We start from the raw sequence: 14,926 nt of genomic DNA, 5'->3' as shown, positions 1-14,926 counted from the left end.
ATAATGTTAAGTTATTTAAAAAAAAAACCAGTTTGATCTCAGTTTAGTAGGCTCCATATCAAATTTTAAATTTTTACTTTCTTATAATTACAGAATTCTTGCACCACCTACATTTCATTACTAGCTGGGTGAGCAGATCAGCTACTCAAATCGGAATTATCTATTTTAAAAGCATTACATAAACTATAGATTAATTCCATAAATAATTTCATGCTTAAATTTTGTAAACTGTTTTTCTAAAAACAAAATTGTTATGTTGTTAATGTTGATCACAGTATTACCTACCACTTATTCCTTTAATAAAATAATATTTATTTCATTGAACTATTGAAGTTTATTTTATAATTATTAAAATATAGTATTGTTTGTACATTTTCTAATTTGTTATCAATTCACCATGTATGACCTATATTTGTAACTTTTCAAGTTATCAATTTTTTTTCGTGTTCTTTGTGTATGTCAACAAGGTCAAAAAAAATAAATATTAATCAGCAATATTATACAACGTTGATAGTGTTCTTTTTTTATTTTTGACACAAGATAAAAATTTGTTGAACAATAAAAATAACTTAAAAATATGATAATATTTATATATAGAAATATATGTAAAAAAAAAATAATGTTCATTATATTATGATCAAGATGCATATCTCACAGGTCAACAAAGACAGGCGTGAAAAAAAACTAAACATTATCAAAGTTTAATTGGAGGATTTTTAATTCACTTGGTATTGGTGGGTGGTTCAATGTCTTCTATATCAAAATCCTTGACCCATTCATCTGAACAAAAAACAAGACACTAATAAGTTATTTTAATGCCACTGAAAACTTCTTTGCATTATAAAGCCTTATTTAGTATTTTAGTCAACAAATTTATTCATTCTTAGGAACAATTGTGATTTTACAAATGATTTAACTAAATAAATATGTGACATTTTGATAGCTGTCCACCTTCGTAACTTAGTAACACTCATCACATTATTCAACAATTACCTTTGTCTAAACTTGAAGTGGTAACCGAAGAAGCATTAGATGGAATATCTTCATGTTTTGATCTTGAATCCTTCTTTATGTCTGCAAAAATTATTAAGAAAATATTACTATATTTGTTACATAACTCATAACAAATATTCTATTAACAATATACCTTCTACAGGACTGCTGGACTTTGATGATACTCTTCTTTCCTGATCATATGACGACAATATCTCATCTTGTTCTTTTTCAGACAGTTCTATATCAGACAACGGAGTTAACTCTGTAAATTGTAATTGAACACTATGTAAACCAACTTTCACCGTCATATGATTGGATTACCTTTATTGAAATCTATTCTTTCAGCTTCTCTATTTTCCTTTTCTGATCGCCTCTGCTGTTTGGCATCTTCGTCTTCCAACAATGCCTTTCGAAACAGAAATCGATACCAAAAGTCAGCATGAGAAACAGAATCTGGTACAAGTTTCTGATAGTTGTCACGTAATGGGGTGCACTCATTTAAGATCTTTGTGAGTTTATCATTAGATAACAAACTACTATCACCGCTTTTCACCCAATCCAACCAAGCTTTATATCTTTTATCAAGTTGGTCATCAATTTCCATTACAAATGTATTCGGATCATTAGCCAGAGTATATATTTGCGCCTAGTAATTTTCAAAATAGGATGTTATTGATGAAATGATATTGAAATAAAATCAAATAAAATTTATTACTTGTAGCCTAGACAGTGTAACTGTGTCAGAGCCAACAATCATTATTGCTTCATCTTCATCATCTGGCAAAGGGTTTAATGCACTTGACATTTGGTCCAGAAATGAACTTACTGATTTCTTCATAGTGTTAGCAGTAGATTCTGGATTTTCCAACTATAACATATAAAAATAATAATAAATACTTTTGATTTCTATCATAATATATATTTATATACTAAATTTGCATACTTGTAATGTATCTTTAACGACATTGGTAGTATTTAAGACAATATTGCTGGTTTCGGTTGTGACTATTGTTGTTAGTTCACCGAGGTCACGTTTAACTGACTCCAACACTTCAGCAGACTAAAATAGATGATTATTTTAAATAAAAATATATTTAATTAGAATCATTAAATAGTGAGAGAAAAATAAAAAGTACTTTAGACTTTGCTGCAGAATACAATGAATCCCACCATCCACCACCTTCATTTCCTTTTGAACCTGAATTTACTACGGCTTCTTCAGTGACATTTTTAACATTGTCGGGTTGTCTATAATCAATAATAGCATCAGTTAAAATATATTTCTATATAATATGATGCGAATCAAAATATATAGATAGTAGGTACTGGACATAGTTAAGTAACAAAATTATTTAAATGTTGACCACTAAAAATAGTTAGCAAGAAAACATATAATAGGAAATTACAAAATTCAACAAATGATTTCATTACAAAATAAGGGTAGAAATATCAGTCAGAAAAATAAGTTTAAATTAAAATTATTCATTATTCAATGGCCAGTTATTATTAGCCTAAAATTTTAGGGTGGTATTTACACGATTCTTTCATAAATAATTAGGTGTCATATATTCAATTTGATTCCACAGGTATTACATTCCTTCTATACATGTTTAATGTCTACTTTCACATTTGTTTACTATTATAATTTAGTATATTTGGATGGGCCCCCAGTGCGTGTGAACATTATGGACTCCTTTGTAAATACCCCTGATACTTAGTTTTTCACAGCCTTGGTATCAGAGTTCTTATATTGGTGTCTGCTGACAATGCGTAACAGAGACTAAATGTTAATAAAACACAAGTCTATTACCACTGCTAGTTACTCACTTGTCGGCCATGGCGCAGTTAGCTCCACTGCCGTGCGTGTCTTCAGCAAAGGGTACCGTCTCTCCAACTAATTGGCACCTAGAGAGGTAGGTACGCGGGGGTGTATGTTTGAGCTTAGGCTAGATCACCCGACAGCCATACGGCATCGTCCGGTGAAATGCGCTACAAGCGCGGACAACTGCAGAGTTGAGTCAAGCTGGGTGGCGCAAGATCGTAAGCCGCGGTGGAGGAGGTTATACTTGGGAAATATTTTTAAGCGCCCGGTCAGTAAGTCGATAGGCGACCGTGGTCGATCGCATCGGCAATGCAATCAGTAATGATGCGTCCAGAGACCCAGACGTAGTCGGATGGAGATTGGAAAGGCGAGAACAGACGACGGACGTCTAGTTATAGAATATAATAATAGACTATGTTATAGAATATGGACTATAGTTACTGCAACAGTCACCCAGTCCCCCGTACACAATCAGACAATCTACGCAGAATAAAATATGTTATCACTTAGACAAACTCGTTGGGCGATAACGTTATTGTTACCACGATTTCGGTAACCGTTACACGTTTTTGCTACCGACCACCGTATATTGTATATTTTTCTGTTTTCATAACAAATTTTGTATTGAAAGTATAGTACAAAATTGAATATACGCACATAACAATAATATTATGACACAATTGTGTATTTGTGTCCCATTCACGGAAGCGTAGAGTGAGACTTTGACGGTTGAAAGTTGAGATTACGGCAATTTGGGTAAAAAAGTTTAACGGACTGACTGTCGGGGATTGTTCGCTAAATCCACACTGTCATCGTCCACCACGTGCCTCGTCGGGAGGACGTCGTTCACATCGATTTCAAACATCCGTCGTGTGTGCGTTTTTGTTTTGAATTCTTCGTCGCCGCCATGACCAACGAAGCGCGAAACAACCTGATCCTGTCCATGAACGACCCGTCGAACATACTCTACTCGGACGAATTTGTGGTGATCGTTGCTGACCAGTACCCTAAGTCCGAACATCACTATCTGGTTATGCCCAAGGAAGACTTGTTCGATGTCCGCTCGCTTAAGGAGCGCCATATACCCAAGCTCATCTATATGGAGCTCAAAGGCCTCGAGTACGTGATGCGTACGACTGGACTGTTTGCGCAAGATTTACTGTGAGTGTGTCATACCTATACTAGTGGTATGAAATTCAAAAAAATTATTTTATAGTCACTTTAAACAACAATGATCGATTTCATTTTTGGATTTAATTTTGTACGCTAGTATATCTACCTATGGGCATCCCTTTATCATTTAATGATGGTGAAAAAAAACTATTTCTATGATATTATGCCTATTGCTTACTGTAAAAGCTTAAAACTAATTTTGTAAAATATTAATAACTACCTATCATTATTATGATTTAAATTTTACATAGTTGATTCAGTAAACACAATTGTAAAATAAGTTTTTCAATGCTCCAAGTAGAGTACCTACTAAAATCCAGGAAGTTATATCAAATACTATAAATGATCATTTATAGTATTTGGTTATATCCAAATCTATCCTCTCCACCTGAGACAATATAGTTACTCAGTGGGAAACTTGGTTAGAAGCAATTCAATATTATTTTAACAATATCGAAAAATCAAAGACATTATTTTGAATTTAGATTTGGATAGGTAGGTAATGCATTACAATTTCTATAACAAACCCTACTTATATTATAAAAATAGAAATATTTCCAATATACTAATTGAATTCCTTACATATTCTTCTAACAAAACCAAAAATGTCTACTACTTAACAAGTTATTTTATTTTATTTAATAAATGCTATACAGCTTTTTCGCCTTTTTGTACAAAATATAATACTATTAAGGTACATAGCAATAAAAGAGTAAATACATATTTAAATAATAGCCTAAATTAAACAAATTATTAAAAGTGAACAAACAAATAATAAAATATTTGGTCTATAAAAAAGAGATGGTGGGGTCCAAGTTTACTATCAGCATACATTGACATAGTGATTGATTGTTAGCATAGTTAGAGTGAAGCCTTGCCCTTGGGATGTAGAATGGGACAGAACAACTTGTGGGACGAGGAGGGACTTTGACGGTAAGTTGTGATAGTAAAGTAGGGGAGTCATTTTACCATTGAAAAAATGTTGAAGAAACATTAGAGGTTAGCTGCATGACTAAAATTAGCTAAAGCCTAAAGAAACTAAGTTTAAATGAACCATTATAGGAGAGTTATCACTAAGCTTAGGGACTTCTAGCATTTGCATACTTTTGTTGATTATTGTTAAAAATAGCAGAGTGCGAAATAAATTCATTTCTCTGTGCCATGATATGAAATCTAAAATTTGAATGTGCATATTTTTGCATATTTGATAGATTTTGCTGGAAAGTGCTTATTTTGCATATCTTGCATATTTTCACAATTTTTTGTAAAAAAAAGTATTTGGAAAAGAATAACCAGTGTAACTTGGCATTTATTAAATTAAATTTCGGATATTTACCCAAATCCATAACATTTTTGGAAAAGAAAGGAATACAATTATCCAATTTATTAAAAACTGTTGAAGATGCAAAAAATAAAATTGTTGACTTAAAATGTACAAAAGGCAAAGCAGTTGTACAGAAGTTAAATGACGTTTTTGACGAAAATCATGGTTACAAAGCTTTATTAAAAATGTCAAAAATTTTGAGCGGCAAAATTGAAGATATGGAAGGATTGCCTGAGGACTTGACAAGTAATGATTTGGTTTATTTTATGTATATGCTCCAATGTCGTCTGTAGATGTCGAAAGAAGTTTTTCCTCGTATAAAAATTTACTGTCAATTAAACGTTGTGGATTCACGTTTGAAAACATAAGGAAATATCTCTTTGTTCAGTGTAATTTTCAAGGTAAATAAATTAATAAAAAAAATAAGAATTAAAACATTTAATTATTTAAACATTATTTTGTTCTTACTTTAGGAGGATCGGTAGACACGGAAGTACACTAAAATGTAAACCAATTACCTTTTAAAAATTAAATTTGTTAAATCATTTTAAATTCAAGTACCTAATAATACTCTAATGTAGTAATATATAATATAAATTCTAATAAAACAAATATTTAATTTAACCACATATTTGTTATACTTCATTTTTTTGTGCATATATGGTTTTTTTAGGTGCATATTTTAGAGCATATTTGGCCATTTTTTTGTGCATATTTTGGTATTTTTTAGAGCTAGAAGTCCCTAAGCCTAGTAATCACTAATCATGGAGGGGACAATAAATATTTCATAAGTAACTAGCTAACCTCAAAAATGTCTGTTGAACCCTTTCCAGATGACAAAAGGTTGTAACTGTACTAGTGTACTAGGATCCCAGAGGACTGAACCTTATTTAATAATAGGTCTAACTGATGCACAGTATAAAGCCTTTAGTGGGGTTGACAATTTAAATTACTCCACAATACACTTAATAAAACCAAGTGTTTTAAGTGTTTTGCAACATACATTTGATTGGGACTAAGAGTGGAAGCAAGGATAAATCTCAAATCATGGACCAGAGCCATTAAGAGAAGAAATTGAGGTATTATTGAGGAAATTTAAAGATTTAAATTTGTTTTTTGACATTTACTGACGTTGAATAATGAACACAAGTCTTAAACATTCACTATAAAAGAGATAACAATCTTTTATTGAATGAATACGTTGAAATATATTCATGTCATGAGAATGCCAAAAGCTGATAATCGTATAGTACCAGGTTACCACTTACATTTTGCTAAATGTGAATGAAAAATTAATTGACGATCAAATGTGATACCCAAGGTAATAAATAACCTCTTCATCGTCTGGTAACACCTGAGTATGAATAATCAAAGCAATCATAAATTAAGGCTGGTAGAATAACACTGAATGACAATTTGAGAAACAAAGTTATATACACAATCATAGGCTTGATTAAACAAAAATTGTTATTTTTAATGTAAACAAATAATATGAATTTAACAGTTTTTTAATATTTTATGTGTAACTGTGAAGTATGTGTTTGAATCTTTTCTTGGAGGAAATGTCCTATAATATAATTATATTATATAATACTATTAAATTATATATTATAATATATTATGTCAATATACAGTGTGTCCCAGAAGTCCCGTATCTCCTTGGAAAATCAGTATATTTTAATGCGGTTTTTTTTACTATCATGAGTATAAAAATTCTGATTAAATAACATAATATTCGATTTTTTTTTCAAAAATTCAAAAATTATCAAACATTTTTTTAGGCAAATAAGTTTTTTAAATTCCCAAGATAGCCATTTTGTTAATTATATTTTTTAAAACAGTTCAAAAAAAAAAAAATAAAATAAAATTTAATGAAAATCGCCCAAGTTAGGGCTAATTATTATTTTTAATTTTAGCCGAAAAATCAGCGTGATTGTAATAATTAACATGCGAATCGTATTTTGCTAATGCCGTATGGAAGGCCATATGGCATAGGTAACATAACTATTATTCTTAGAAATTCAAAATAATAATTAGCTCTAACTTAAACAATTTTCATTAAATTTTAATATATTTTTTTTTTTTGAACCGTTTTAAAAAATACGATCAACAAAATGGCTATCTCGGAAATTTAAAAAACTGATTGGTCTAAAAATATTTTTTAATAATTTTTGAAAAAAACAAATCAAATATTATGCTATTCAATCTGAATTTCCATGCTTCTGACTGTAAAGAAAACTGCATTTAAATATATTGATTTTCCCCGAAGATACTAAGGGTGATACGAGACTTCTGGGACCTACTGTATATGTAAATTTTAATACACTAAAAATGGTAGACTTAAATTGGATTTCCACCTATTATGTGTTGTTCCTAAAGTTGTCTATGATGGTAATTTTATTTTATTGTTACAGAGTTGGATACCACGCTTTTACATCAATGAATCGGTTGCACTTGCATGTGTTGAGTAAAGACTTTTGTGGTCCCCACATGAGACAGCCTCACCAGTGGAATTCATTTAATACGGAATTCTTCATACCTACTCACAGTAAATATATACAAAACATTGGAAATTTAATGTTTAGCTCTGTACCCAAATATATATTATACTTAATAGTTTACACTTATAACTTGTATTGTTTTAGATATTTTACTGTTTCAATCATTTTAACTCTTTGAATTGTTTTTATTTCCAATCAGATACATGAAAAAAAGGAAAAAATATATACAACATTTATTATAATTTTATTATTTTAATAATGATTGATAGATTGCTATAAATAAACACGATACTTTCAACTTCTACAAACTAGAGAACCTATATAAGGTTAGGATCTCTATCTCAAACCGTTAGCCTTATCTATCTTTGTGTATTAAAATGTTTGTTAAATTCTTGCGTCTTGACTGGACAACATTAATGTTAAACAAAAAAATCATTCTTATTCTTAATTAATAGTTTGGAATCTTTGTATATAGATTTATAGGTCATTGGTATCCCGGCTTTTATATCATAATTTATTATTAATTTCTTCGGTAGCATTTAAATAGTAAAAAAATAATAAGTTTGGCAATCAATTCATTATTATTTGATACAAAATATATTAATTACAAAATATTGGAAGAATAAGAGACACTTTTCCATGTATATTATAATGAATCTTTAAAGATGTATAATGCCTGGATGAAGACTGAATGTATAAAAATATAATAAATGTGCCAATAACAATTGATTCCAATGAAAAGATTATTTTATCAGAATTTAAATATAATAATGATGAAGATAATTTTATATCATTTAACATAAAAATTAAGTGTAAATTTAAGATATCAGGTATTCCATTTTGAATTATATTAATTTTTCTAAAGTAAAAATAATGATTTAACAACCATGGTCGAAAAGTCCTATAATTATTATACATTGTTGGCCAACCATCTAATGGTTTTTCTTTAATGGGGAAGATTGTTTACCAATAGTTTATGACCGTTATTCTACAATAAAGATTGTCATAATGCAAATTGCCTGTATGCATGGTCACATAGACATGTTAAACTATACCTTATATGAAACATAAATTTACTATGCATATTATGGATGATTATTTTAAAAGTTGATACTCAAGTATGTTATATATATTGTATTTTTAGTAATGTTTTCATATTTCATTAAATACCAAATATTTATTTTTATTTTTTAGTATTTTAAATAATATTTGTTAAAATTGTAGATAAAATGTCCTTGAAAAAAAAACCCATAGTTGTTTCAATGTTGACATTTTGTTATAACCAGGGTTTATGACTTAAGGCATTTGCTTATTTTTTGGATCGACTTAAATTTAGCAAAATCTTATGATAATGTATTTCATATATTAATATAATTATTATTTACTATGATAAAAAATATGTTTATTTTTATTTTTTTAATGCTTTTGCATTAATTTATTTTAGTGCTTATAATGAAGTTATTAAGTGCTATTTTAATTATTTTATGTGCTTTAAATCTATAACCCTGCATATTGGTGTATGTAGGTAGCCAACAACATACATTTAACTGTACTTTGATCAAACCAATCAAAATGTCAACATTAAAATCTATAATTGAGTAATAAAATGTAATTTATTGAAAGATATAATCCCTAAAATAGGTATTTCAGCTACTAAAAATAAATACCTATGTTGGGTTTAGACTGTAATGTATTTTACCAGAGATGGCAAACCTTTTTCGAGTTATGTAGGTACTCACATTCCAACATTTCCATTTTCATCATCAGTTTTCAAAAAAATCAAATGCCAGTTATGTTAACATAGGTACCTACAAACAATTTTTTCTCAGTGTGATTGGGGTTTTAAAAAAGTTCACTGAAATTATTTTAATATCAGTTGTGTATTTTGTTCTTCTTAAATGTTTCAATAAAACACAAGTTGCATTTACTTCATTCTACAATTTATGATTCCTGTTTAAATATGAAATAATTTATTGTTGAAAATCTTTTACATAATATTATGAATTTTTTTTATGCTGACCATAAGCGCAAATTGAGGGGATTTTAGAGGCTAAGCCCCCTAACATTTAAATCTAAATTTGGTTTTAAGCTTGTTCAGTATTATCAAAATACAGCTTTAGCTGTACCACCACCAAAAAAAATTTTCAAATGCTATTTGCGCCTATGATGTTGACACATGATTTTTGTTGAATTAATAATTTGTAATTTGCTTTCAGAAATAATTTCAGAATTACAATCCATAGGACACGCAGTATTGCCGCCCAACAAGAAAATTTTGCATCAACCAGTTCAATGTAATAAATGTGACTTCTTTACCAATGAAATTAAACATTTAAAATTGCATTTGAAGATGGTTCACTATGTGCCACAAATTTTTTAATATTTACTACCTATCAAGTTATACTCACGTATTGATACATCATAATATATTATACATGTAAGACATTTCAAATTTTGACCTATACAAATAAATGCAAACTTTTGGATCCAACATTTTTATTATTTATGTATTTTTTTACTTAAAAAATCAAAACAAGAAATACTACTTACATTAATACAATTAACATAAAAGAAAACAAACTGTATGAACATTGTTAGACTCTAGAGTCAGAGGCTATTGTATTATTGCCTAAGCTCTAATAACATACAGGATATTATGTACTCGTAAAATATTCCTTTAAGTCTTTTTCGCAATTTTCATATGCTAAGCCCAATCCAAAACCAGAACCCATGATCATTGGCCACTTCTTACCTAGATAAAACAAACAAATAATTAATAATTAGCTTTAAGTAAATAGTTATTCTTAAAAACTAGTCATTAAAACTATTAATGACTGGTTAAAAAAAAAATAACAATCTTTAGTTTTTTCTAATGAGTTATTAATAAATTGTATTAAGTACATCTATAAAAAAAAAAATTATTAAAAAATAACATATTAAACTTACGTTTGAAGAACAACAGGGATGCCACAACACCTACACTCAAGCCGCCACCTAGAATTATTAAAAACCATTATTACTCAAAAATATTTATCTACTTGAGCAATATCAAGTCCCTTTGTTAAAGACTTTTTTTCTAAAGTCTATGCCATGATGTCACAAACCAGAAATAGATTGAGAGGTAAAATGTTATGAACATTTTTGTTTTGAATTTTTATTGGTAGAAGATTTGCTAGTACCTTAAATTATTAAATTAAAATAACTATTGAGATATTTTTTGTATATTTAACATATGTACCTAATGTTTTAAGATTTAATTTAAGTATTTGTAGGTGAACAAAACACATTGTATTCAAAACTATTGAATATGCAACCAATGAATTATTTAAATGGTTTTATGTTCATGTTATTACCCGTGGTATTATAGGTTTATAATTATATACCAAATTGACACTAATAATTTTCCTGTGTAGTTTATTTATTTGTAATTGAAACTTGAAGTGCTATATTATAAATTGTTTTTAATAAAATGTATCAATAAATCTATCAGTCTAACAATGTATTGGTAATTATATTTTGTAAATAAAGGTATTACCTCGGGTATTACTTATGTTTATATAATATAATATTTGGTTAATATATTAACCAATGTTACAAAAACATATTACTTATGTTACCTATAGTTACATCATTTTTGTCATTTATTAGTAATGATAGTTGATTGTGTACAATTTCTAATAAATCAGATTTTCTACAATATAGGTATTGATGTTATACTAACAAAATGTAATTGTACATCAATGTAATTTAAATGATGGTTTACAAAACCAATACATCAATGTTCAGAAGATTAATTTGTGCAATCCTAAACCTGAGTAGAATTGGGGATTAAAGAAAGATGCATTACATAATAAATAATATGATATAATGCATTAGCTATAAATAAATAAAATGGTGAATGGAGAAAAACCAGCAATTCAATAAATATAAACAGCGAAGTAAAATAAAATGCTTGTAGTAAAGTTGGAGTTAGATTTTGAGTCATATCTCACAAGCAGTGCCGTGGTGATTGGTGTTTACCTGATGCAATTACACCTGCACTAGAAATGCATTTTAAATAATATGATAGCTAGATTAAATATATATGCTATTTTATACTAGCTTGAATTTTTTTTTCATCCCACCATGACTTATGAGTACCAAGCATTGAGTCTTGATAAATTATTGAAAACGTATACAAATGGATTTAATAAATTCCATATTTTGTTTATAACGTGCAAATGTTAAGTACGGTCAACCAAATTTTTTCTAACTCAAATATCATCTGAGGCCATTGCTTCAATTCTTAAATTTCGATTGCTGGAATGTTGTGGTGGGTGGTGGGATAAAAATTTTAGAGTTCGGCGCCACTGGTTGTTTCATTAATGTTAAATGTCGTATGAACACTGTTGCGACGATAGGGAGTATGGTACCGTCTACCCTGTTACGATAGTCAAAAGATTTTTCAGAGGTCGATCTATCGCATTACTTACCGAATTTTATCACCGAATCGTACAGGCACCTATCCACTCGGACGCTGATCTCGTCTTCTTTGTACACCTTACTCATTTTTACGTTCGTACCGCCGAGGAAAATAATAATAGACCGGCACGGGCGGTCGGATCCAGAATTCGAATATTCGATTTAGATATCGGGTGCTAGTGTGCTACACTGCTACTCGCACCTACGACCTACACCTACAAATTAAAATAATAACAGCCGAAGATAAAAAAAATGAATGATAAAATAGTGAAAAAAGCTATTGAAAATTTGTGGAACTTGATAGCAGCAGTGCAGCACTGACCGTCGTCGTCGTCGACCTGATATCAACATATTATCACAACTCTGACAGATAACGTGGTGCCAAGGTGGATGCGCAATAATTATTATTCTGTGGCTGCACTGAACGGTTCGTAGGTACTAGGTAGATAGCATTGTTCTATGGTAGCAAATTGCATTGAACGTAGAAGTGTAGAATACGATTAAAAATTGTCTATCTTTAATCGTGATGTAGAATGGACTGGTAGGTACAGTTTTTTACAGCTTGAAAATATAATACTATACAAAATACATAATATTAATATTACAGATCTATAAATTGATATTTAAATAATTGGTATATTTCTACTTTACGGGACACATATTTTTTTTCATTTTTTTTTTTGAAAATTATCTAGTTAAGTACGCTGAAAACGATGGTGAAGTCAGAATTTGGGGCTCGAATTGTTATATTCTGTGGCTCGAACTTAGTTTCGAAGTTATGACACTTCATAGTTAGTATATAATACGTTTAATAACTCATAAATGTGCCGTCGCCAAGCGGGCAGTCGTGGGCCAGTGGTGATATGATGACTATGCCATGAAAAATGAAACTCGAACCAGTAGCGTGCCCTGCAGGTAGGCCCAGGCCTACCCTGTTTTCAAATAATAATTATTAATATTTTTCAAGAAACATAATTTTATACATTTTTTTCTTCATAATACGATATGTAATTGAATCATTTTGGAACAAAGATTTATTACCCACTTACAGCAAGTGTTTATACGTTTTTATACGTCATTATTAATTCTTTCCTTCATCGCAAACAATAATTGTAGCCACAGTACTGCTTATCGGCTAAAAACTAAGACTAAAAATAGTAAATAATAGACAATAATACACCCGAAGTGAGTTATTTATACATTCGTCACTGGCCGTTTACTGCCGACAATCGTCATTTGATATAAGATAATGAATATGGTTTAAAAAATTTGTTATTTTTTGGTATTAATAATTTATTAGTTTATTACAGTGTGTACGTGTACTGTGTAGTCGTGTAGACGTATTATAGTAACTACTGACTTGTGTATAAGGAATCTTGTATTACATTTTAAAATTTTAGTTCTAAAAAGAAAAATTTTTACGAATTATAAACTCAAAATCATTAGGTAATTTTCGTGATTTTTCCATATTTTGTCAATTTTTAAACTTTAAATGCTAATAAAAAAAAACTGTGACTAAGGATTTTTAATATTTTTCAAATGTCATTGTAATAATATAGTAGGAGCCTTGTATTAAATTTTCAAGTATTTTTACTCAACAAATAAAGTTTTATTGACATTCATAGAAAAAAAACTAATTAAATTGGAAACTGAAATTGTCCGTAAACAGCTCAAAACAAATCAAAATATTTTGAAAATTTTATCATGTATAGAAAATGGAAATATAAACAACCAGTGAAAATTTCATGTATCTACAGTCATTCGTTTTAATGTTACACCAAAAACCAAAATCAATTTTCTCGAAAACAGATTTTGCGTAAAAATTCCCGTTTTTCCTTAATTTTTCTTTTGTTTTTCACGGCGCTTTTGAAAACTATTGGAAAAATGTTACTTTTGACCCCCCAAAGTACCAACTAGATTCACTTTCCTATCAGAAAAGATATAAAATTATTTATAATTTATAATTATTTTTTTTTCTAATTCAATTTAAAAATATTATAAAGTTTAAAAAAAAAAAAATGTGTATTGGGTACATCGTACATATTATATAAACTAAAATAATTATAAGCGGGCCTATCCTACATTTTGATCTTGGGCACACCTCTGATAATAAGAAATAAAATTCTTTAAATTAAATACATTTTGTTCATTATTTGTAAGATGACAAATAATAACAAGTTAATAATAAGACATACAATTAAGGAGCCACATTTATTGGAATTGAATTATTATTAAGGATATTATTTTTAGTTTAAGTATATTATTTAACATTGACTTTGAGTTATTAGTAAAACATTAAATTATCAATGTATTGTTGTAAGAACGAAGAACTTTATTTTTCTGAGTGTGTAACCAAAAAAAAATTCTAAAAAAATAAATAAACACAGATTTTTACAGATATTTTAATATTTTAATTTAAAATTTGGATGAAATTAGATATTTAAACGACAAAAAACAATTTTAGTTATTTTGTTGAGGATTAAAAATATTATTCGTTGCGGCAAAAGTTAATTTAACCTACTGTAATAGTGTATCATTAATTGTAAAATTAATTACTTTAAGGGGATCGCAGCACGCGTATTTTTCATATGTTTTAGACCTATAAGTGGTGGTAAATTACATATACTTCGAAAAGTCCGATTTAAATTT

General features: G+C 28.9%; 3 protein-coding genes across 4 annotated transcripts; 1 reads left to right on the top strand and 2 right to left on the bottom strand.

Moving 5' to 3' along the window:
• Window positions 1–497: 497 nt before the first annotated feature.
• LOC100169276 (BSD domain-containing protein 1) lies at window positions 498–3,297 on the bottom strand. 2 transcript variants are annotated; one of them, XM_001947978.4, is made up of 8 exons: window positions 2,824–3,297; window positions 2,133–2,244; window positions 1,940–2,056; window positions 1,712–1,864; window positions 1,318–1,642; window positions 1,148–1,258; window positions 994–1,074; window positions 498–780 (listed from the first exon to the last, which is right to left on the bottom strand). In XM_001947978.4, exons 1-8 carry the CDS (start codon window positions 2,832–2,834, stop codon window positions 722–724), a joined length of 969 nt encoding a protein of 322 aa, XP_001948013.2. In that variant the 5' UTR covers window positions 2,835–3,297; the 3' UTR covers window positions 498–721. The 2 variants fall into 2 exon arrangements, with proteins under 2 accessions (XP_001948013.2, XP_003242257.1); XM_003242209.3 differs by having other exon boundaries at window positions 1,148–1,234.
• A 120-nt stretch (window positions 3,298–3,417) lies between these two features.
• LOC100569003 (aprataxin) lies at window positions 3,418–10,307 on the top strand. The gene is made up of 3 exons (XM_003242207.4): window positions 3,418–3,979; window positions 7,730–7,863; window positions 10,033–10,307. The coding sequence occupies exons 1-3, from the start codon at window positions 3,726–3,728 to the stop codon at window positions 10,194–10,196; spliced, it is 552 nt and encodes a 183-aa protein (XP_003242255.1). The 5' UTR covers window positions 3,418–3,725; the 3' UTR covers window positions 10,197–10,307.
• Window positions 10,296–12,546, bottom strand: LOC100569084 (MICOS complex subunit MIC10). The gene is made up of 3 exons (XM_003242208.4): window positions 12,289–12,546; window positions 10,763–10,810; window positions 10,296–10,568 (listed from the first exon to the last, which is right to left on the bottom strand). Exons 1-3 carry the CDS (start codon window positions 12,362–12,364, stop codon window positions 10,471–10,473), a joined length of 222 nt encoding a protein of 73 aa, XP_003242256.1. The 5' UTR covers window positions 12,365–12,546; the 3' UTR covers window positions 10,296–10,470.
• Between the last annotated feature and the right edge of the window lie 2,380 nt (window positions 12,547–14,926).

This window comes from Acyrthosiphon pisum, chromosome A2, assembly GCF_005508785.2.
Source record: "Acyrthosiphon pisum isolate AL4f chromosome A2, pea_aphid_22Mar2018_4r6ur, whole genome shotgun sequence".
Classification (NCBI taxonomy): domain Eukaryota; kingdom Metazoa; phylum Arthropoda; class Insecta; order Hemiptera; family Aphididae; genus Acyrthosiphon; species Acyrthosiphon pisum.
Note: the sequence above shows the minus strand (reverse complement) of the source record. Positions and strands in the feature narration are given on the sequence as shown.